Here is a 25,371-nt window from a genome sequence, read left to right as displayed (position 1 = left end):
GGTTTGCAATTGTCCATGGAAGGTGCAGTAACAATCCTGCAACCAACACTGTCCATGGTGGCTCCCAGGTCCCCAGGGACTCCTCCTATGGGGCATAGAGCCTTCCCGAGATTGTCACTCTGGCTTTGCCTCATCTTTTTCTGTCACTTGGGTGGATTTCTTACCTTATTCTCCCTACCTAAACTAACCCCTTCTCTATTTGGGGGTTTTGTTTATTGGTTCAACTTAGCCTCGCTACTGACCTTTCAAAAATCAATATATATATACACCACCTCCTTTGGAAAGTTTCCCTTATGCCCCAGTGTGGGCTGAGTAGACCTTCTCTGTGCTTCAAGGCTCCTGCCCATGTGAGTGTCATCTTTTCTGGTACACAGCCTCCCCTCTCTACTGGACTAGAAATTCTTGAGGGTAGACACTGACTTTCAGGTCTGCTTAGCACAGGGCTCGTACCCAGATGGCACTCAATTATGCTTGCTGAGTGAACAGATGTCTCAAGCCAGTCTCTCCGCTTTTTATGCAAAGCCATGCCCTGGTTTAGGTATGCTCATTTACCATGCCCACCACATCCTTCCAACCAGGACTGCTCTCCTGGACATGGGTCTTTGACATTTACTTTCCAAATCTCTCATGGGTCTAGTCTCCCCTTTGGTGCTAGCACTCCAACTCCCCACCTTGAGCCTACCACCCTCTCTACACTATAGCATTCCTCCAGGTGGCCAAGGGTCATGAAAGTCAAACTGTATTCAGATACTCAGATACCAGCACACTGATTATATGGCCTCCCCCACTGCCCCAGGGCGCATGCTCAGAGGTGCCACCTCCCTGATTAACAGCAGCATAAATCATGCAGTGAAGGCTTTGGCTCCTAATTTTCTATTCAAACATACATATAGTCATGACATTCCAAATAAAGAAAGCATTTCACTGAACAGGCACTAGCTCCAAATCAAATAAACATCTAGAAAAAAAGTACACACATTTCCCCCATGATTCCAACTTGCACCATCTCTTGAGGGAGTAACTATCAAATGTTAAGTAGTTTCTTATGAACATAAATTTCTTCATTAGTGACATCTGTTTTCCATTCATTCGTGTTAGTTTCTCTGATTAAAGCATCATTTCAGAGCCAATTTCTTAGTATTGGTGGAAAGGAAAGTTGGGAATCTAGTGAAATCTGATGCAAACATAAGGAAATAGAGCTTCGTTTTAGGCATGCTTTTTAAAAATCATCAAGCCCTGGAGAGACTGACCCAGGAAAGAAATGTCACAAAGGACAATATGGAACACAAGGAGACCTGCCCAATAAAAGCTGGGTCTTGGAAGTTACCTTGGAGTCTGGCAGCTGGATGAGGGAAAGAACATTCTAGTCAGAGCATGCTGGGGAATGTAAGGAAAGGTCAAAAAGTTCACCAGCCCTGGCCATCGCTACCTTACACAGTACCAAGGGGACTAAATTAAAGCTTTAAAACAAGAATGAATAAAGAGTACATTGTATTCTCTCATTTTTTTTCTGCATGTTATGATATTTGACATCTTAGCGGGGGAAATAACCTTTCTGGGTTGAAGAGATTCAAGCCAATTCTTTAGAGATGGCAAAGGGCTCAGAGTGAAGTGTGCCTTTGAAATGCAAGCTGACCAGTCCCAGCCCAACTCTTTCTGGTAGGTACGGCCCCAGGAAGCAATAGTTCTCAGCCTGCATCATCCCAGGGCCAGGTACCAGGCCACTAGAGCCACCGCTATAGCTTTGAGCTCCCAGAATCATTCAAACTAGCCAGGCCTAACCAGTTGACCCTGTCCTGTCTTGCCTTTCCCTGGGAAATCTGTTTCCTGAGCCTCTCCTCTGTCTTTTGTGTCCACACCTCACTGACTATATCATGAAAGAGCACAAGTACGAAATACACCCATCATTATGATTAGCGATCAGGAAAGGCGTTTTCCAGCAGACTGCTTTAAGCAACTTTGCTCCTGAGTCATCTACCCCCGTGTTCATCTCCAGTCTTGAACCTACTCCAATCTTTTTTTTTAAGATTTTATTTATTTATTCATGAGAGACAGAGAGAGGCAGAGACATAGGCAGAGGGAGAAGTAGGCTCCCTGCAGGGATCCTGATGCAGGACTCAATCCAAGACCCTGGGTCACACCCTGAGCCAAAGGCAGATGTTCAACCACTGAGCCCCCCAGGCATCCCTGAACCCACTCCAGTCTAACTCCCATCCCCACTCCCCAGCGGCGCTGCTCTTGTGGAGGCAGCCAGTGAATTGCCTGTTTGCTCCATTCACTGGTCACCTGCCAGTCTCTGCCTTACTGACTTTCAGCAGCTTTTGGTGGAGCCCAGCGCCACCTCCTCCCTTTACACTTGGCTTCCAGCAATCCTCTCTTCCTGTCCTCTCCCTGGCTGGCTGTCCCTCTTTCCTTGCTGGTTCTGATATGCCCCCAGCCTCCAGATGTCGGAGCGCCCAGGCTCAGGGCCCTGGCCCTCTGGTTCTTCATCAATACTCATTCTCTTGGTCATCTCAGGACTTGAAATTCTAACACATACATATCATATGTAAGACTGGCCAGTCCCAAATTGTTACCTCCAAGTCCAGAGCTCTTTCAGACTAAATGGCAGCCTTCTACTGGTATCTATGTTTGCGTGTCTAATGGGGTAACTCATATTTTTACAAGCCTTATTGCAGTATAATTTGTGTATCATAAAATTTGCCCAAAGTGAGTATACAATTTAATGTATACTTACATTTTTGCTAAATGTATAGATTTGTACAACCATCGCCACAGTCCAGTTTTAAAATATTTCATCACTCCAGAAAGTTCCTCTGTGCCTATATATGGTTAATCCCGACTCCCACCCCAGCCTTAGACAAACACTGATTTGTTTTATATCCTTACAAATATGCCTTTTCTAGACATTTCCTGTAAACATAATCATAAAATATGTAGTGTTTTGTGTCCGGCTTCTTTCACTTAGCATTATGTTTTTTGGGGATTCATAGATATTGTAGCATCTATCCACATTTTGGTCCTTTTTATTGCTGAATTGTATTCCATCATAAGGATATACCACATTTTACTTTTTCATTCACCTGTTGATGGACATTTGGATTATTTCCAGCTTGGGGCTATTATTAATAATGCTGCTAAACACATTGGCAGCATGTCTTTGCATGGATATCTGTTTTCTTTTCTTTCTTTCTTTCTTTCTTTCTTTCTTTCTTTCTTTCTTTTTTTTTTTTTTTTTTTTTAGAAGTTGTAGGATTTCTGGGTCAAATTTGTATTTAACTCATTAAGAAACTACCGATCTGTTTTACAAAACCACTATGTCAGTTTACTCTCCCACCGACCGTATGTGAGAACTGTCTACACTGGGTATTACCAGTATTTAATTATGGTCTTTATAAGGTGTGTAATGGTATCTTGGTGTGCTTTCAATTTGTATTTCCCTAATGATTAATGATAGTGAGTGTTTATTTCATACACTTATTAGCCATTTGTGTATCATCTTAGTAAAATATCTGCTTAAATGTTCGCTCATTATTAGCTGGGTTCTTCATCCTCAGAGTTGTAAGGGTTCTCTATATTCTGGATACAAGTACTTAATCAGATCAATAATTCATAGATCTTTTTTCTGAGTAAATGTCTTATCTTCTCATTTTCTTAATCATATCTTTTGAAGTACAAAAACCTTTCATTCTTGATGAAGTCAAGTGTATCACTTTTTTTCTATTATGGATTGTGCTTTGAGGATTATATTGAAAAAGTCTTTGCCTAACCCAAGTTCATGAAATTTTTCTCCTGTATTTTCTTCTATAAGTTTTATGCTGTTCGCTTTTACATTTAGTTAGGTCTGTGTTCTATCCTGAGACAACTCAAATTTCACTCTACTGAAGCTGAACTCCTAATCTCCTCCTCCCAACCTGTTTGTCCTACGATCTTTTCATCTCACTAAACACACGTTTCATTTCTTCTGTTGTTTGGGTCATCCCTAACTCCTGTCTTTATCTGTCCCCATTCATAAGTTCCTATAAGTCCTGTTTGCTCTATCTTCAGAATAGACCTCAAATACACCTATTTCTCACTACGTACACCCACTCTTATCCCAATCCAAGCCACCTTCGCCTCCCATCTGGAGTGTCATACAGCATCCCAGCTGATGCCCTGGTTTCTGTTCTCACCCTAGCAGCCAGAATGGTTTTAGGAAAATAAGGTCATGTCACTCCTCTCTTCCAGTCCTCTAGTGGTTCTCACCTGACTCAGAGCTTAAGCCACATTTTGTAGGATGACTTACACTGTTTGTCTCCCCCTTATCTCTATGACCTGATACCCTGGTATTCCATCTCCTGCCCTTTATGTTTCCCCTTTCTGCTCTGAGCCTGCATTAGGTATGGCTCTAAGAGGTCTTTGCACCAGGTATTACTATAAAATGCACATCCCCAAGCCATCCATGTGGCTCGATCTCTCATTTCCTTCACTTGTTCCAAAGTCAGCTTGAAGCCTTTGCTTGGCCAACTCTACTTAAAACTGCAGTACACCCCGCCTCCTGGCACTCCTTATCCCGGATCCTGTTTTATTTGTTTTCATATCACCTATTACCGTCAGACGTATTAAATATACTGCCTGTTTGTGCTCTCTCTATTCCGTGCCAGAAAACACACTCCACAAAGATGAGGATTTGTTCATTTTTTTTCACTGTTCTATCCTTGGTGCCTTGTATGCATAATAGGTGCTCAATACATATTTGTTGGTTGAATGTTTGAAAACTGGAGAAGAGATTCTCTAATCTAGCATGTCCAAAATTAGGTTTTAGAGAATGCTAGTAACCTGACAGAGATGCAGAGAAGGAGAAGCAGAGAAGGAGAACATGACCACAGAAATCCCTCCAGACCCATCAGCAAATCTGATCTATCAGCAGCGCTGAGGCCTGCAAGAATACTCCAAGTTCAGAAGCCTTACGTGCCATTTCCCCTCTTGGAAATTCACAAAGATTGTTCTGACACTGGTCGGTTACCCTGGCATCTCTCTTGCAGTCCCTGGCCCTTGTGAATGAGGTTTACTTCTTTTTCCCCACTCTATCCAAGGCAGAATTTTCATGGCAAAATATCTATGAAGCCGCCTTGTAGAATCTCAGCCCTGTCTGAATCCCCCTCACCCTATCCCACCACCTGGAGTATAGGGACAGAAGGCTGGGCTGGCCGGGCCTAGTCTTGCACAAGCTGATGATCCCTGTCCGAGTGAGCTCCAGATGCAATAATGAAATACCATAGACAGTGGCTCGGACAGCAGATATTTCTCACAGTTCTGGAGGCTGGGGATTCCAAGATTAAAGCTCAGATTCATTCAGTTCCTGGTAAGAGCTCTCTTCCTGGCTAGCAGGTGGCTACCTTCTCACAGTATCCTCACATGGTGGAAAGACAGAGAGCCATGGTTCTGGGCTTTCTTTTCTTCGAAGGACACTAATGTGAGATGCCTGGGTGCCTTAGCGGTTGAGCATCTACCTTCGGCTCAGAGCATGATCCTGAGGTCTGGGATCAAGTCCACATCGGGCTCCCTATGAGGAGCCTGCTTCTCCCTCTGCCTATGTCTCTGCATGCCCTCTCTCTGTGCGTCTCTCATGAATAAATAAATAAAATCTTTACAAAGGTGGAGAGGCACTATTGCATCCCATCCTGGGAGCCCCACCCTCAGGATCCCATAGGCTTCGTCCAGATACCATCATCATGGATGGTGTGGAGAGCTTCAACATATGAATTCTGGGGGAGACAGAAGCATTTAGCCCTAAACAATCCCCAAGCTTGTGAGGTGTGCTGACACACAGAGATGCAGGAAGGGGCAGTGCGCAGATCCAGATCCAGGGTTCAAAGCACCCCTGGGGGAAAAGGAGACTCGCGCCAAGATAAGGGTCCCATGTTTTCAGTTAATGTAAAATGTGATATTAATGAGACCATGAAATAAAGAAACAGAGGAGAACATGACCATGGAAATACCTCCAGACCCATCAGCAAATGTGATCCATCAGCAGCACTGAGGCTCAAAACCCAGGGCAGAGCCTACTGTTTGCAAGTTTATTTTGACTCTCATTTTATGTAGTAAGATTTTGACAAGCGATACTACTCTGCTTGATAAAAATTAGAAAATCAGGAGAAGGAAAGACAAGAAAATAATCACCCACCTCCTTACATCCTAGTGACAACCACCATTATAACCCGAAGCCCTTTCCTTGTGGCAGGTTTTCCTGCCTGACAGCCAAGGACACCCTGTGTTCCTAGAGGGCTGACAGTGGCTGACAGCACCCTCCATTTTCTTACATCCATATGAAGTTGTTCAATGTTGAGGACAGTCGAACAGATTGTCCAACTCATCATATTTTTCCTCCCAAGCCTTTCAGGTACTTGCCCTGTTCCCCTCCAGATTTCTACTAAGATTGAGCTGACTTCTGTCCTATGCTCTCCCTACCCCCCAACTCCATATTTACACTCTATCCAGGAATTTTGTAATGGGAAAGGACAGATTATCTATTTGGAGGAAAGAGGCAGGCATTAAAAACAGGTCAGGCAGTGTTCTCTCCACCCTTTCGACCACTGTGCCTATAAGAACTATGCTCTGTAAGTTGTTATAAAAAAATTAAATATTTTATTGATGACATAAATATACAGATGTTAATAAAATATAAATATATAAAACAAATATTAATGCTTTAAAATAAAAATGTTATATCACTCTTAAAATTATCCCAAAGAATCTAAACTGCACAGTGCTTTGACGAGCGCTGTTATCTCCTTCAAAAATCAGAAACAAGCTCTCCCTGAACAGTTGAAAATTTGACACCATTCCTTTTTCATCTTGAACTCCTTCATTCCACTTCCTGCTCCAAGAATTTTAAGTAACCTATTTCTATGCCGAAGCCTTTTATTACTCACCATATTAACAAACTAAATTTTTATTGTTCTATGATTACAATAATATTATTGTATTGATAGAACATGAGAGACTCCTAACTCTGGGAAATGAACAAGGGGTAGTGGAAGGGGAGGTGGGCGGGGGGATGGGGTGACTGGGTGACGGGCACAGAGGGGGGCACTGAATGGGATGAGCACTGGGTGTTATGCTATATGTTGACAAATCGAACTCCAATAAAAAAATATACAAAAAAAAAAAAAGATCTTGACAATTATCAATAGTGCCCAACTGATAAAAACATAAAGGTGCCACAGGATTTGGTAAATATTTATTCATCATAACAAGTAAAATAAATAAAATAAAAACATCTAGAAGTATATTCTTTTTTTTTTTAAGATTTTATTTATTTATTTATTCATTAGAGAGAGAGAGAGAGAGAGACATAGGCAGAGGGAGAAGCAGGCTCCATGTAGGGAGCCTGACGCGGGACTCGATCCCCGGTCTCCAGGATCAAGCCCTGGGCTGAAGGCGGCGCTAAACTGCTGAGCCACCAGGGCTGCCCTAGAAGTATATTCTTTAATTAGACCGGGCGGGTAGAAGACAAGGTCACTACCCAATCATCATCATGCTCACCTGTTCTACAATCCGTGTGAATCCAGATAATACCAATTCAAATCCAAAACAAAATACTCTATTTCTGATTTTATGTCAAGTCCTTGCCAAGTCCTGGTATACCCCATGATAGACAGAGAGCTCAGGTCTCAGCAGTGAGAGTCACAGAACAACACCTTGCAAGAAAGATGGGGATCTCTTGACACCAGTAAGGGGACGTGGGGAGGACCTCCGGACTGTGGAGGAAAAACTGTAGAAACTTCTCCATAAAAACAAAATCCCATCGACTTGGGGACAGATGAGAAGATTATAGCATTACTTCAAAATGCAGTGCCTATCTTCCGAGGAGGTGGTTGTGTTTCCTGAGGGTTCAGGTTTAATAGAAGTGGTTAAGAGAAAAATGGAAAGTGTCCACCGTTTCGTGAAGCCTGTAAGGAGAGAGAGGTGGGGTACAGTGAACATGAGTGATAGGGTAAAAGAGACAGAGCAGAGAAGATCTGGAAGCATGCCAACATGAGGCTGATGAAGCCTCGGGATGGATGGGTTTCCTGAGAAGCCAGAGCAGCATGGTGAGGACATCATCCTACTGCCTGAAAAAGGCCATCTTGCCAAGGAAATCCGTATTTCATACCAATTGATGTTTAACGGAATGTCTTGCAACACTCGCATTATCTGCAAGTTCTTGCATGTCTCCAAATCAAGTCTTTCATAATTTTTATAATTATTTTCATCACACTCTTTGCATTTGATGCCGCAGAAACTTTACTCATGCCAGGTTCGCTCAGCTGTGTCAAAGAGCCTCTGTAAATGTAAATGTGAGGTCACACTCTTCCTCCGGTTTGGCAAGTCTGTTCTGATCCCCAGGGCAGGAAAAATAGACGGCAGTTTGGGATCGCAGAGCAGATTAGCAAGGTAGTGGAGTCACTGACAATGAATTAGGGGGAAAAATGTCTCAGGAGGGTTATTTTAGTTCAAGTCGTTTAAGGAAACACCACTGTATTCTACTAGATAAAAAGGAAAGCACTTCATCTCTATCAGTTATTCTGTTAAAGGGAGTTAGTATACATGGTTCATCATGTTATCTTGAAAAAACTGTTGTCATCATCATCTGGTTTTACCCAAATGAGAATTACATTTTATTTTGTTTGCATGTTCTCCCTCCATTCCCTCTTGTATGTTTTCCTTTCTCTGATTAAGTGCTACTAAGTGCCAGGTACGAAGGTCACCAACAAGGTCTTTGCCCTCCAGTGGGTCACATTCTAGCTGGGAAAGTGACCCCCCACCAAGCTTGTGCAAATCTGATTCAGAAATCTGTATACCCTTGAAATGTCTTTCACCAGCATGGACTCTAAAATATCAAGCAAGAACTACTTTTTACCATTTCAAAATCTTTCACAGTTTTTAAAACTAATCCTAGAGAAGTCACTTCATTTTCTCCATTCAGAAGAGAGAATGTTTAATAGAATATCTTGTCTCTCTTTTAAAAACTAACATATAAAATTATTCTAGTGAGCTACATTTAGATGGTAGCTATTTTAAGTTAACTTGAAAAACTGGCTTTCTTTTTTTTTAGTAGGGGAAGTAAATAAACAAGGTGCATTTTTGTGTTTAAAGACACTTATTGTTGACTATAAACATCCTTCTTTTGGGGGCAGGAGCAAGGTGGGTGGCCAGCAGGAGAACGGGATTGACAAGCCCCAGTCCAGAAGCCCTTTCATTATCTCATCAGGGAATCACACACGCTTACTGACACTTGCCCTGTACCTGCCCTGTGTGGCTGGGGACCACGGAATCTGGGGAAGGGAACAGATATTAACCAAATAATCACACAAATATGTAAGTTCAAAATGTGGCCAATGCCATACAGGAAAAGTCTTGGGACTCTAAGTATACATAATAACGGGTATGATTTACCATGTTTACATGATCTTGAAAATGGAAAGGAATGGCTTGATCATTTTTTTAAAACGAGTTTAAAAAGATGGTCAAAGGCCATTTCATTGCACTGACAGAGATTCTCTTAAGAACTTGAACCTAAAAAAAAAAAAAAAAAAGAACTTGAACCTCAACCCACACATGCAAGACCACAATCTTTACTGAAACTATTTCCTGCCTCCTTACAGGCACTGAATGAGTGCCATGTTTGGAGCCTGATGGAAGTAGAATTTTCTGTCTTTCTATCACACAACCGAAGAAACTGAGTGCCAGGGTGCAGAAATAAGCTTTGAAACCCATGACCCTCCTCTCTTCTGCACGAAGCTGGCACTGAGGGAGCTGCAAACCTGTTGCTAGCAGAGGCCTTTGCTGGCCATCTCTCCTTCTCCTTCTTCCCACTGCTGTTCCTTCGTCCAATAGAATACCTTCTCTTGCCTTTTCTTGCACTTGCCAGCCTTTCTCCCATGTACAGTGCTGATGGCCACAGGTGTCAGAAACACTTCTTCCTGCATGCTCTGCCTAGGAAAAGGCTTTCTTGAGATGCCAGCAGCCGCCAAGGCAGACATGCTTCCTTAGTCTTTACCCCTAGGTCTGGGCCTCGCCCAGAGCCCCTGAGCCCCTGGTGCTGGACAAGCACACATTTTCACATCCTGCCAGCACCTCAGAGGCATCTTGTTGCCAAATAAGGCCCATGAGTGTCAATAAGTCAAAGCTCAGCCATCAGCACTTCCTCCTTCTTTCTCAAAGCAGGGGTCCTCCCATACACACACACAGATTGCTAAGCTGCACCTCCAGCCTCTGGGTCAGTAGGTCTGGGCCTGGCCTGAGGACCTGCACACCTAACAAGTGCCGGGAAGATGTGCTGCTGTGAGAACCGCATGACCTCCCCTTGGTCACTGGGTCCTGTTATCCTTCCCTCCTTGTGGCCTCTGTGTGGTTGCTCCCACTGACTCACTGGGACATCCGAGCTGGGGTCTCTGGTGCCTTCTTCTCTCCACCCACCCACCTCTTACCTGCAATCTCAGGACTCCCCCACTGCTTGGAGAATATGTTCCAGGCTCCTCAGTGTAACATCAGAGGCTCCCCATAATTTGATCCCAAACTCCTCCTGCCAGTTTACATCCTACTCCACACCATTTCAGCCCTTCTGCTCCAAGCATAGTAACATTCCTCCCAGTGGCATCACTGCTCCAAGCATAGTAACGTTCCTCCCAGTGGCATCACTGACGCTACCCAGCAGTAATTCTCTGACTTTGGTTTAGAGCATTAGGAATAAGAGAAACAGGAACAGTCTCGAATATTACACATCCCAGGTATGCAATCGGAGAGCCAGTCACTTACTCCAGGGACCTCAGAGTCTTGGTCTTCAAGATCCCTGGTGATAGTAACAACTGTGTCCTCCCTGCAGGGATACATTCAAAGCGTATATCCTAGTGCCCAGCACCTACTAGCTTCACAACAGTTCATGAGATTTACATATATATTTAATAATATGTTCAAAAATACATGCTGTGCCTATGATTTATTTAGCCTATGGCAATGGCTTGAGCCTATAGGAAGGTTTCTCTGATTGAAGTGATCATCGCTGTTGAAAGCTGAACCCTGAACTCATTAGCCACCCCTTCACCTACAAGCCTGTTTCTCCATTCAACAAATTTGAAAGTCTCTTCCCAATGGTACTTGAATTGGAGTGTCTGTGCCTTGAATAGTCGAATGTCATTCGTTTCATTCTTGGTTAAGTCAATGTGGCACTCCTGGCAGGACCCAGGTTCCCCCCGTCAATTGCAAAAAAGCCAAGACATGCACTTATTACGTCAAATGGATGGTTGTCAGCATTATCTCATGTTTGCTTATGTAAAGTTCTAAATTTGCAAAACAAAATTACATTCTCGTGTTATTTTTTAATCTAATCTTCCCTTTGGAAAAAAAAATGTTGTTTTAAAGTAACTTTCCTGTGTTTTCTTAGGCTTACCTCCAATTCCTTCAGCTTCCAGGACAGGCTTTGCAGAATTTTCCATGAGGGAACGCATGAGGGAGAAATTACAAGCTGCAAGGGTGAGGAAAAACCACATGAATATTTTGCTCAGTACTGATTGCAGCTCTTCAGATCTCGTCTAGAATGCTCTGTTTGCTCAAAACTGCATGGATTCAAATGCCATTAAATTTGTCTTTCTTGTTTTAAATATTAATATAGTATTTAACATTGACACAGGTGGAAAATTATGCTTGAGAAGTATTCAGTGTCGTTTTTCTTAACCATTTCACTTGCTCTTCTCTAGAAGAAGTGCAGCATATAGTTTTTATTGATTATTTTCTACCAAGATGGTGAATGAGCTTTTTGTGGCATCACTGACGCTACCCAGCAGTAATTCTCTGACTTTGCAGTCCAAAGCAGAAAGCACGTTGCTGCAGGAAATCCCCACCACTCGGCCCAGGCGCTTACAAAGTCCCAGCAAGAAAGAATTGGAGACTGAATTTGGCACAGAGGTAAGAAACAGGCCTTCTCTACTTTGCAATCAAAGACCATGAAGCAGAATTTAACATTTCCAGCAGACCAGAGCTGTGAACAGAGGAGGCATTCAATGCTTATCAATAATCATCGTAGCTACTGTTTATAGAGTCCTGCTCAGTGCCAGGTGTTTGCCAGGCGTTCCTCCCATGTTCTCATATGTCATTATCCCAGTACCTCGATGGGGTGGGTTCTATTGTTTTCGTTCACATTTGACAGATAAACAAATTGAAGTTCAGAGCAGCCACAGGGCCATCCTCAGATCACAGGGCATGCATGCAGAGGAGTTGGGGTCTGATTCCAGCTTTTTCTCATTCCCAGTTTGTCTCATGGGTCAGTGTTGCTGGACCTATGGATCTTGCTGGGAAGCGGAGAGAGGAAAGCAGAGTGGGATGGTGGGGCCTTGAATGTCACACAAAGGGCCTCGGTGGATGGGGAGGTGGTTGAAATGTATTAGAGTGATTTTTGTTTAAATCTGAGGTGCTGGTGGGGCGTCTCAATGTGCCTCTAGAAACACATACAAAGGAAGGGACCAGGCCCGGAGGAATGGGTTTAGGAAGCATTTTTACTGCAGTGAGTTTTGAAGTGTTGAGCAGACTTTGTTTCCTGACAGAAAGAAGACTGCATGAGTGAGGTCTTGACACTTAGAGAAAAGTTGACCATTGAGGCCCACAAGGAGGACAGGAAGTGAAAGACAGAAAGTCTTGTTAGGGGTATAGATGAAGAACAAGCCTATAAGAGGGTAGAAGAAGGAAGAAAAGAACATCAGTGAAGTGTTTGCAAGTCTAATCCACTTATTTATTGTTGATGGTGATGGTTTGGGTTGGTTTTCACTCTTGAGACAGAGAAGTACAGATGTGAAGGAGTTTCTGTGGAAAGACCACTGATTGCTTAGAGGGTGCCTTCTCTTTTTCTGTGATGGGATGTTATAAAATTTTGCCTATATTCATCCCAAACAAGCCAAAGATTGCATGATTACAAGGAAAGTTACGTGTGTCATGGCCCATGGTTCTTTAATAGGAACACTCCATGGGTCTGATGAAATAGCATTATGACAGTTTGTTGCTCCATTCTGCTGAGGAGACATTTATTTTTCTTTGATTCCATTTATTTTCTTCGTTGTAAGAGCCAAAATTTTAAAATATTGGAAAATAAAGAAAAACTACCTAAAATCCCATCAGCCTGACACAAACACTTCAGTTGTGTTGTTCAGAGTATGAATCCCGGCATCCGGTCAGATGCGCCAAGTGATAGGATGGTTTGGTCTCTTCTATCTGAGCCTGTCTATACTTTCTGATTGATAATCATTTCACAAAATCATGGCAGCTCTCACTTGTCTATGAGCCATGAATACGAGATTCCTAATAAAGCTTCAAGTTGTAAAAGTAAAAATATATTCCCTTGGCTTATAGAGTACTTATTGCTTTTTGTGAGCAGGACTTTGACTTATATCTGTTATATTCCATATCCCCTAAGAGCCATTCTATGGATTTGAGGTGTTGGAAGAGGTCATCAAAAAGACGTGACCGCTGGTTGACCTGCGAGCTGGACCCACGTAATTGGAGGCCCCTACCCCCTCCCCTGTCCTGGAAATGTGTATACCACTTGCCTTTCCCACTCCCAGAAGCTGCCCTAGGGATACAGCCTTGAGATAGAAATGTGGTGTTGACCATCTGCCTGGTGTACTTGGCTGAACCTAGTCAGGACCTCTGTATAAACTTCTGAGATTTGACAGGCAGGTGCGGGGATTTACTCATCTTGCAGCCACCCAAGACATGCCTCATAAGTTCCCTTGCTTATGAAAACTGCCATCTAGCAATCTTAGAATGGTTTACTTCTCTTCGGACTCTCCTTGCCTTCTACTTGCATACATGGCCCATTTGCAAAACAACATGAGGCAAACATCAACTGCCTTGCCTCGCCCTTTTTTTTTTTTTTTTTTTTTCAGAAAAGCTTTTTCCCCTGAAGTATTATTAGTAAAAGTTTATTGTGCTTACACCAAAAAGACAATTTGCAAGCCATGGGCTATCAAACCAGAACATGGAAGGAAGCCCAGAGGTATACCGTTATAAATCAGCATATGTAATGTAGTGACGGGCTACAATATTAAATTTTCTAAAATGAAAGGGAATTAGTTAGTGGTTACTTCATATAAGTTTTGGGGTTAATTTAAGTTTCATTTACCATAGAAAAGTTATATCTTAAAATATTTTAAGAAATAAAATGAAGAACAATAAGGAACATGGAAATGATAGGAAAGGAGAACTAGAACAGAGGAGAGATAAGATGTTGTAACTTCAGACAAAATGTAGCATCAAGGTCACTTCCAGGAGTGGGACAAGGCTAAAGCTCTCAGTCTTCACTTGGCTAATCCAGGGGCTCTCAGACCTGGGCTGTAACTCACCTTCCATTCTATTGGCTTTTTAAAAACACCTCCCTTTGGTTTTTTCTCCTTGATTATCCCAAAAGCTTGTCAAAGTGAATTTTAGTGAACAATGTGGAAGGGATATGCAAAATTGCTTTTGCCCTAGCACCATAACAATACTGGATGATTTTAGTTCTACACACACATACACACACACACACACACACACACACAAAGTCCTGTTAAAGAAAAATCACTTCTAAGGCACACTGAATGAGATAGATATTCGTGTTTACCTTAGCCAATTGCAGGGAAGATCAAAAGGCATCAGGCTTGCAAATTTTGGCCTGGAAAATGAAACAACTTCAATATTCAATTTCATTGTATTTTATATTTCTTTAGATTCAGGTTAATCATGATAATGCCTTTTAAAGTCTGATTTGGCCTGCAGAGACTATATAACTTATGAAGGGGAAGAGTAAAACTGAGTGGGCAGGGGATGGAGCTCATGTCTTAATGACCTCCATGTCTGGTGGCCCTCCCTGACAGCACAGGCTAACATGGAAGGAATGAATAGCTCCTTTTCCTATGAAGTTGTGACAGACAGACTGGTTCCACAGTTTCTTTCTCCTTCCAGTGTTGGGTTCCAATGATATCATGGACAAGGGTTCAAAATAGCCAAGTTACATTAACAATTGACTCAGCTGCCTTTTTTTAGACCTGATCTCAAGTGTTTAACAGCACATCTCACAAAGCATATTTCTTTTTTTAAAAAACATTTTTATTTATTTAGTCATGAGAGACACACAGTGAGAGAGAGGGAGAGAGAGGCAGAGACACAGGCAGAGGGAGAAGCAGGCTCCATGCAGAAAGCCCAACACAGGACTCGATCCCAGGTCTCCAGGATCATGTCCTGGGCCGAAGCCGGCACTAAACCGCTGAGCCACCCAGGCTACCCACAAGGCATATTTCTTGATGTATATGCCTCAACCTAGAAGGAATATCGAAAAAGTTGTCCATTTATATCTTATTGAGCAAAGAATGTAGAACAAGAAAAGCCCAGATGCTGGACCCCAGCTACCCAGCATTAAATGTTGGCAACCTCACTCACCAGCTGTGTGACTTTGATCATGTTAATTTATCTCCTCCCTGGACCCCACTTCTCACCACTGTAAAAAGTGATACTGCTAGAACCTAATTCTAAATATTGTTTAAGGATTAAATAGATTCATAAATGTTACAGCATTTTCAACATGCCTGGCACACGGTAAGCTCTCTCTGTGTAAGTGTTAGCTATTGTTAGAAGCTGTAGAGTAAGAGGAAAAAGGAGAAATCAGTTGGGAATACCTTCATCAGTAATCTAACTTCACCAACACCAACCTCTGATTATTCTCGTTTGCATTTCTTTTCATTTTATACTCAGCAGACACCCCCCTTGATGGAAACAAAGCAAAACACAAATCTCTAAAAACATGAAAACATCAGAGTGAAAATAACAGAACGCTTGAATATTTGACCTCCACTAAATAAGACCGGAATTATTCCTCTGCTTGTGGGCCTGATTCACTGTCCCAAGTTCTCTAAGACCTGATCCTTTGACACATTCTACATTTTGCCCAGCTAGCATCTGCAGCAGACTCCTTCCTGGCCCGGGTCAAATGGGCTCTCAGCACACAATGAACTATTAACAGGTAATGGCAGTACAAGGTGTTCGAAATCTGTGCTGGGAACCATTGGGAACCCACAAAAAAGGGCACTTGACTGCAGTCATGAGATTAGGTTATATAAAATCTGAGGTGTCTCAACTCAGGCAACGGTTTCTTAGCTACGATTTCAAAAGCACAATCAGCAAAAGAATAAATAGATACACTGAACTTCATCAAAATTAAAAACTTTTGTGCTTTGAAGGAAACCATTAAGAAAGGGAAAAGACAACACACAGAATGAGAAAAATTATTTATAAATCATATATCTTGATTAATATCTTGACTAGTATCAAGAATATATAAAAATTTGAGGTGTCTGCAAGACACTCCAAATTAGATTGCCTTTTAGGGAATTAAAAATATTTTTAAGACATTCATTTTTTTTAAGACTTTTTATTTATTTATTTGAAAGAGAGAGGCAGTACACAAACAAGCAAGGGGAGTAGAAGAGAGAGAAGCAGGCTCCCGACCAAACAGGGAGACTGACGTGGGGCTCAATCCCAGGACCTTGGAATCATGACCCAAGCCAAAGGCAGACACCCAACTGACTGAGCCACCCAGGCACCCCAGAATTAAAAATATTGAATAATAGTTTAGAAGAGAAGATTCAGGCTAGAACTACTATATTTTGTATTTATGCTATAGTGAGACTCGAGAATGTTTACTCAAGTTAGAAGAGGAGTATCAAGCATTCTTACAATAAATAAAATAAATCCAAGGATAAGAAAGAATGCCTAGCTAGACACATGGACATATGGTGACAGGCACTCAGTGTTTGCTGAATTGAATTGAATGTACCTGTTACTGGGGCACCCGGGTGGTTCAGTCGGTTAAGTAAGTGTCTTCCCTCGGCTCAGGTCATGATCCCGAGGTCCTGGGATCTCGCATGGGGCTTCCTGCTCCATGGGGAGCCTGCTTCTCCCTCTCCCTGTGCCTGCTGCTCCTCCTGCTTCTGCTCTCTCTCTCCCTCTGTCAAATAAATAAATAAAATCTTTAAAAAAATGTACCTATTACTTTAAGATTGTACAAATGTGTTATAGATAATAGTTCTTTAAAATTTAATTCCACCCACTCAGTCATTTTAAGTATATTTAATGGCCTTAAATGTACTAATATAATATAATCATAATATAATTGCATTTAAATTTATTTTTGGATTTAGATAAAAATTAAATAATGAACTTTTATATCAGGTTCATAAATATTGTAATAAAGCCATCACTACTGCAATGAAACATGTCAATGAAATTATATTGTGTGAATGTAATATCCTTTGAGTCAGGCAGGTATAAAAAGTCACAGGAAGAAACAAAATGATTAAAACAATAAACCATCCATATACACGTATTTGACCACCCAAAATGTAACCTATACTGATTTTCTTTCCTAAATTACCAGTGTTAGACTTTCTGTTGGATCTTGTGTTTGATTGTTACCATCCTCACAAAGGTAAGGTGAAAACAAAGGCTTGCCTGTGCAAAGCCAAACTTCCTTCCTCTCTCATCGGTTGCCCTCTTGGCTTTTTTTCCATATTTTCAAACCCACCAGTCTGTCCCATGGGCTGTAGGAGGTGGGGGATTCTGAGGCAGACAGGAGCAAGATGGCATCTTCAACAACATGTGAGAAACATTTAGCCATTTCATAAGAGGATCAGACTTGGCAGAGCTTTGGGAAAGCTTCTGAGCAAGCACTGGAATCTGATCTTTATTCTACTCTAATATTTTAAGATAATTTATTCTTATACTAAGTAACATTATTCTTCTTTCCTCATCAAAACATTTGAAATTCTGGAATTTACCAAGGCAAACAACTCCTTACTTTTCATTGCCGTGTGGAATTCATTATTTAGCACAGCTTCAAATTCTGTATGAGTTGGTACATAACTATTTAACCTTACGTAATACTGCAATGGGGCACCTGGGTGGCACAGTTGATTAAGCCTCTGACTCTTGGTTTAGTTCAGATCGTGATCTCAGGGTCATAAGATCAAGCCCTGTATCAGGCTCCATGCTCAGCACAGAGTCTACTTAAGATTCTCTTTCCCTCTCCCTTTGCCATTCTCACTTGTGCCCTCTCTCTTAATTTAAAAAAAAAAAAAAATACTATGAAATGAGGGAACAAAGGAAAAGCATTGAATTTTACATAAATGGGAACAGCATATATTCTCTTGATATTATGACAAATTACACCCAACTGATACCCTGGTTTTTCTTCTGGCCATGCTGGCCATCAGCTGCATATAGATGAAATTTCATAGCACCTTGTTTTAGTTGTTCCAAGTATCTCAAGCTCTCATCACTGGCCTTTGGAAACACAGTTAGCCATTATGAGATTTACACAAAACCAGCAAAGCCAGGAGCCTGGGGCAATTCTTGCTGTGAACAGAAGGCATGAGACAAACACCCCTCTTCTGGGTCCTAGGCAGGCAATTCTGAGAAGCATTCTCCTGGGGCTACCGCAGGATCAAGTCCTAATTATCAGACTATTATTAGCCAGCTTGGTAACATTCATCAGAACTGTCTTCCCCTTCGGTTTCTTTCTCCCCAGTTCCCAACTCCTTTCAAGCCACACAAATAAGGCATGAAAAATCCTTGCTTCAGGCTTTAGTTTCTGGCAGACTAAATAAAATATAGTTTACATACAAAGCTGAGAGATAAAAGACATGTAAGAGGAAAATTAAGAATGTGATAAGAATGTGACCCATCATGATTGAGCGGTAAAAATGGGCATATTTTAGGTTCATTGCCTTACTTGATCCTCAAAACAAGTGGTCAATGGGACTCCTGGGTGGCTCAGCAGTTGAGTGTCTGCCTTCAGCTCAGGACATGATCCCCAGGTTCTGGGATTGAGTCCTACATCGGCCTCCTGCATGGAGTCTGCTTCTCCTCCCTCTGCCTATATCTCTGCCTCTCTGTGTGTCTCTCATGAATAAATAAAATCTTAAAAAAAAAAAAAAAGTGATCTCAGCTGTATGTGATGAATCTGGGATTCAAAGCCAGGTGGTCAGGGGATCCCTGGGTGACTCAGCGGTTTAGCCCCTGCCTTCAGCCCAGGGCGTGATCCTGGAGTCCCGGCATCAAGTCCCGTATCGGGCTCCCTGCATGGAGCCTGCTTCTCTCTCTGCTTGTGTCTCTGCCTCTCTCTCTCTGTGCGTGTCTCTCATGAATAAATAAATAAAATCTTCAAAAAAAAAAAAAAAAAAAAAAAACAAAGCCAGGTGGTCAGCCTTCAGAGCCTGTGATTTGATTACCAAGCTCTACAGAACAACACCTAATATACCTCAGACAATAAGATTCTAGAAAAGAGATTTCATTTTAGGATGGAGGAGTCTGAGAAAAGAAGTAGCTTTACATGATCTGGAAAAACAGGTAGGACTTGAGAAGGATATGTGAAAGGAACCCAGTGCCCTGATGAAACATTCCATTTGCCCTGATGAAAATTATTCCATGCTGTGACACAAGTCTCAGTCCAGATGATAATAACAAAGTTTCCATCATATGTAGAATACGTTTGTCCTTTCCTATTATGAATATCTAGATATATTATTGGAATGGCTTAGAATCAGTCAAAAGGAAGGCTTGGTATTTGGATTGTGCTGGGTAGAAAAGGAGGAGTAGCCAGGTTCTGTAAGGGGTGGATTAGAAGCAGAGATGAGGAGGGACACGGGTGGCTCAGTGGTTGAGCATCTGCCTTCGACTCAGGGAGTGATCCCAGGGTACTAGGATCAAGTCCTGCATCAAGCTCCCCACAGGAAGCCTGCTTCTCCCTCTGCCTATGTCTCTGCCTCTCTCTCTGTGTCTCTCATGAATAAATATAAGATCTTTAAAAAAAAGAAGAAGAAGAAGAAGAAGCAAAGATGAGGATAAAGTGGGAACAACCCTTCGTGGATTGGCCATCACAGGATAAAGGGAATCCCCATATTAAGAATTAGCAGGGATCCCTGGGTGGCTCAGTGGTTTAGCACCTGCCGTAGGCCCAGGGCATGATCCTGGAGACTCGGGATTGAATCCCACATCGGGCTCCCTGCATGGAGCCTGCTTCTACCTCTACCTTCTCCCTCTGTGTGTGTGTGTGTGTGTGTGTCTGTCATGAATAAATAAATAAAATCTTAAAAAAAAAAAAAATTAGCAAACTGAGGTATCATAGAACTTGGCTTCCAGGGGGACAGCAGGTCCAGGGGCTCATGAGGACAGGCCATGTGCCCTGGAGCATGTATGTCAGATTTATTTACATCCGGGCACTACTGATGCTTTTCTTCATAGGTTGTTTGGAAATGGTCCTCTGTGAACTAGATAATCTATAGATCTGTAGAAGAAATAGCATTTGTCATTTTAGGGTCTTTTGAGTATAAAATTTTATATTTGTTCAGTCTTGAGAGAGACAGAGCTGAGTGAGAAGATACTCAGCAACCTTAATCTTCAAATATATTTGACATTTGTAAGTTATTTCATTGCTTAGGAATGGTGGTCTTCATCAATGGTCACAGGGTTTCCCCTTCAAGAGTTAATGCTTGTTTTGAAATATCTTTAGTTTCTTGATTTAAATGTTCTATATATATCCTGGAGCAACTGGATGGGTCAGTCCAATGAGTATCCAACTCTTGATTTTGGCTCAGATCATGATCTCAGGGTCATGAGATCAAGCCCCACATCAGGCTCCACGCTCAGTATGGTGTTGCTTGTCCCTCTCCCTCTGCTCCTCCCCTCACTGGTGCGAGCTCTCTCTCTCTCTCTCATAAATATAAATAAATAATAAATAAATAAATAAATAAATAAATAAATAAATCCATTTCTTAAATAATAAATAAAGGTTCAGTCTATCCTTTTTTCCACTCATATAGCCAGGTGAAAAGGTACAAAGGACTAAACAAGAAGACGATTCCCAAAGCTACTCAAGAGTAAAGTTCCGTGATTCTGCACAAAAAATCAAGTCTAAACCCCCGGTGAGAAATCTTGTCTTTCTGAATCATGCATGCTTTAAATCATGTTTTTTGTTAGTTTGTTTGTGTTTTTCAAAAATATCCAATGAGAGATGCCTGTATACATACCCTGAGTCTTGTTGCCATGAAGCCTACAAGAAAAAAGTATGAGAACTGATTTCTACCTTTAAAATGCTAGGATCCAGCAGGAGAGATTAGAATACTGCCTGACTGGGTGACAGGAACTGCATGGAAGGGCAGGAAATGCTAGCAATTAGACTGTTCAGCTCTGAAGTTGCACCAACTTTCATTATGGGGAAAAAAAGGGGTACCAATCAAGAAGAATCAAAACCAAAAAAAGCCTTTTTATCTTTTATTAGAAGACCCCTGGATTGCTCATAATTAAATTAAACTATCTCAGCATTGGTCTATAAAATAATGAATTACTTTCTGGTATTTTAATAATCTTTTCAAAAGCTTTTACTGCTGGAAAAAATATATTTATGTGCCTCTGAGAATGTTTGCTGGTTTATCAAAACATAACTCATTAAAGTTACTTATTAGAGGAAGCCACCAATTGCCTATTGAGCTTGCTAAAGTTTGTGACAAGTAATCTCATACCTTCAAAAAATGGTAATAAGCTTAGGATGCCTAGAATGTGCCTGATGCCATTAACATCAAGCTGCTGTGAGTGAACTGTGTGGCACTCACCTCAGCTTATACAATCTGAAATTCTTTTGTTCGCTGCTTCTTAGGTTCCACCTGGCTTCCCTTCTGCCGAAGAAGCCTATAACTTCTTCACTTTCAACTATGATCCTGAACCAGAGGAATCAGAGGAAAAATCACAAACCAGAAATAGAGATGAAACTAACCAAGAGGAGGAGGAAGGAGAGGAAGAAGAGCCAACTGTGCATGGAGAACACAAAACGGTATTTAATATTACAATGGGAATGAGATGAGGGATGATGATGACATTAATGACCATGATGGTGACAATGATGATGATGACATCTTTGCCAGAAAGAAAGCAGCTGAGGACAAACCTGCCACCACCACACAGAACAGCTCATCCATGCTTTAGTTGAAAGCCATGGGAATACTACATTCACATTACTTTCAGTAGCCTTTGATTTTACCCCACAATTTGGGTAATAAGGACCTTGATTAAATCTGTCCCTTTCTCTCATGGAAAAAGAAAAAAAGCAGAACAAGGCAGCTTACAGATTTTTCTTGCTGGACTCCAGACAATGATTAGCATTCATTTCATATGCAAAATGTTTGCCCCTCCAAGGCAAATTAAGCCTTTCTCTCTCTCTCTCTCTCTCTCTCTCTCTCTCTCCCTCTCTCTCTCTCTCTCTCTTTCCCCACAACCTCACAGGTGATTAGCTTTTTGTGCCCCATTCCACACCCGCGCTATGACTCAGACTCTAATTGTGTGTGGCACATATGAGACAAAATAAAATATACCATTAAAAAAATGGAGAAAGGACTTGAATAGACATCTCAGCAAAGAAGATACACAAATGGCCAATAAGTACATGAAATACGCTTGACATCACTAATCATTAGAGAACTGCAAATCAAAACCACAATGAGATACAATTTTACACAAATTAGAATAGCTATTATTTTTCTAAAAGAAAGAAAGAAAAGAACGACTGCTGGCAAGAATGTTGAGAAACTAGACCCTTGTGCATTGCTGATGGCAATATAAAATGGTGCAGCTGCTCTGAAAACAGTCTGGTCATTCCTCAAATATTTAAACATGGAATTACTATGTTCCAGCAACTCCATTTCTGGGGATATACCCAAAAGAATAGAAAGCAGGCACTCAGATGCTTGTATACTTAACGCTGAGAGAAGCATTCACAATAGCCAAAAGGTAAAAGCAACCGAAGTATCCATCAGCAGATAAATGGATAAACAAAATGTGGCATATACATACAATGGAAAATTATTCAGCATTAAAAAGGAAGGAAATTCAAAGAGCCTGACTTGCTCAGTAGGTAAAACTTGCAACTCTTGATCACAAAGTCATGAATTTGAACCCCATATTGAATGTAGAGTTTACTTCAAAAAAAAAAAAAAAAGAAAGAAAAAGATGTGGATATGTCAATTATATCTCAATACAACTGAAAAAAAAGAAATTAATATTTTTTTAATTTTTAAAAAGGAAAGAAATTCTAATAGATACAGAAAACAAATTTGACAAAATTCAATATGTATTTTTGATAAAAACTCTTAGGCATAGAAGGAACATAGTTCAACATAATAAAGGCTATCTATGACAAACCCACAGGTAACATACTCAATAATTAAAGGTTGAAAGCTTTTCCTCTAGGATCAGGAGCAAGACAATGGTGCCCACTCTTACCACTCCTATTTCAACATAATACTAGAAGTCTTAACTATAGCAACCAGGCAAGGGACCCCCGGGTGGCTCAGTGGTTTAGATCCTGCCTTTGGCCCAGGGCATGATCCTGGAGTCCCGGGATCAAGTCCCAGCATCGAGTCCCACATTGGGCTCCCTGCATGGAGTCTGCTTCTCCCTCTGCCTGTGTCTCTGACTCTCTCTGTGTGTCTCTCATGAGTAAATAAATAAAATCTTTAAAGAAAAAAAAATCAGGCAAGAAAAAGAAATTAAAGATATCTGAATTGGAAAAAAAAAATGATCTCTATTTGCAGATGCTATGACTTTATATAGAGATAATCCTAAAGACTCAACCAAAAAATTATTATATCTAATCAATGAATTCAGTAAAGTTGTAAGCATACGAAATTAACATACAAAAACCAGTAGTGTGGGGTGCCTTTGTGGCTCAGTTTGTTAAGCATCTGTCTTCAGCTCAGATCATGATCCTGGGGTTCTGGAATTAAGCACCACATTGGGCTTCCTGCTCAGCAGAGAGTCTGCTTCTCCCTCATCTTCTCCTTCTCCCCTCCCATCCATGTTCTCTCTCTCTCAAATAAATAAGCAAAATCTTTAAAAACAAAAAAAAACTAGTAATGTTTCTTTACAGTAACAACACATTTTCTGAAAAAGAAATAAAGAAATTGATCCCATTTACAACAGTATCAAAAACAATAAAATACTTAGGAATAAATTTACCTGAGGTGGTGAAAGACCTGTACTCTGAAAAGTGTAGGATCCTGATAAAAGAAATCAGAGAAGACACAAATAAATGTAAAGTTATCCCATGTTCATGGATCAGAAGAATTAATATTAAAATGTCAATACTGTCAAAAGCCATCTGTAGATTCCATGCAATCTCTATAAATGTTTTCAATGACACATTTTACAAAAGTAGAAAAAACACTCCTAAAATTTATGTGGAACCACTAAAGATCCCAAAAGCCAAAGTAATCCTGAGAAGAAGAACAAAGCAGGAGGCATCAAACTTTGATTTCAAGCTATACTATAAAGCTGGTCATCAAAACAGCAGGGTAATGGCATAAAAACCCACAAATAGGCCAATGGAGCAGAATCAAGAGCCCAGAACTAAACCCAAGCACATGTGGTCAACTAATATTTGACAAGGGAGTTAAGAATACCCAATGGAGAAAAGATCGTCTCTTTAATAAATGGTGCTGGGATAACTGGATACTCACATGCAAAAGAATGAAAGTAGACCCCCACCTTACACCACTTACAAAAAAATTAACTCAAAATGGATCAAAGGCTTAAATGTAAGACCTTGAAACCATGAAACTCCTAGGGGAAAAAAAAATACACAGGAAAAAAAGCCCTTTGACATGGGTCCTGGTAATGAGTTTTTGGATATGACACCTAAGCACAAGCAACAAAGTCAAAATGTAATTTTTTTACCTAGGTTTATGGAAATGTGGGAATACTTAAGTTTATTCAATAGTAATTGTTTCACAAATCAATATTCAGCTTGCTCTGACTCTGGATGTCTCGTGAGGTTGCAGACAAGGCAGCCAAGAATGCAATCATCTGAAAGCTTGACTGGGTCAGGAGGTTTTGCCTCCAACGTGGCTTATTCCTCTGCCCAGCAAGCGCTGGGTGTTAGCCGGAGACCTCGGTTCAGACCTCCCCAGGAAGCTGCTTGAGTGTCCTCATGACGTGACAGATTTCCCCGAAAGCTAGTGCTCCAAGAGAAAGCAGGGAGGAAGCCACAGTGCTCTTTCTGACATAGAGTCAGAAGCTACATAACTGCACTCTTATCCTGCATCACTAAGTACAGCGCATACAGAAAGGGAGGAGAACCGGGGTCCACTTTTGGAAGGCAGGGCTATCAACAGATCTGTAGGCTTCTGAAATTGTGACACTTCTCTCCAAAAGCCTCCTCTCTTGGGCATGTTTCTTCCCTGGTAGGTCCATGTTCCTAAAACCGCCCTTTGAAATCATGCCCCCTGTGAAACCCCTCCCCCATACTCCATGCTCTTGTCTGCTCAGACCCTTTTTTCAGTA

The 25,371-nt window shown here is 41.4% G+C and overlaps 1 protein-coding gene across 8 annotated transcripts in view; it reads left to right on the top strand.

Annotated features, from left to right (window-relative positions):
* The window catches only part of CC2D2A (coiled-coil and C2 domain containing 2A), a 136,496-nt gene that overhangs the window by 17,502 nt on the left and 93,623 nt on the right, over positions 1 to 25,371 (top strand). For all 8 annotated transcript variants that reach the window (XM_072805311.1, XM_072805293.1, XM_072805271.1 and 5 more), the window contains 4 exons: positions 11,408 to 11,496; positions 11,827 to 11,928; positions 20,862 to 20,963; positions 21,695 to 21,868. In XM_072805311.1, coding sequence (XP_072661412.1) covers positions 11,408 to 11,496; positions 11,827 to 11,928; positions 20,862 to 20,963; positions 21,695 to 21,868 — 467 coding nt within the window. The remainder of the gene's footprint in view (positions 1 to 11,407; positions 11,497 to 11,826; positions 11,929 to 20,861; positions 20,964 to 21,694; positions 21,869 to 25,371) is intronic.

The sequence above is a fragment of the Canis lupus genome, chromosome 2 (genome assembly GCF_048164855.1).
Source record: "Canis lupus baileyi chromosome 2, mCanLup2.hap1, whole genome shotgun sequence".
Lineage (NCBI taxonomy): Eukaryota > Metazoa > Chordata > Mammalia > Carnivora > Canidae > Canis > Canis lupus.
Note: the sequence above shows the minus strand (reverse complement) of the source record. Positions and strands in the feature narration are given on the sequence as shown.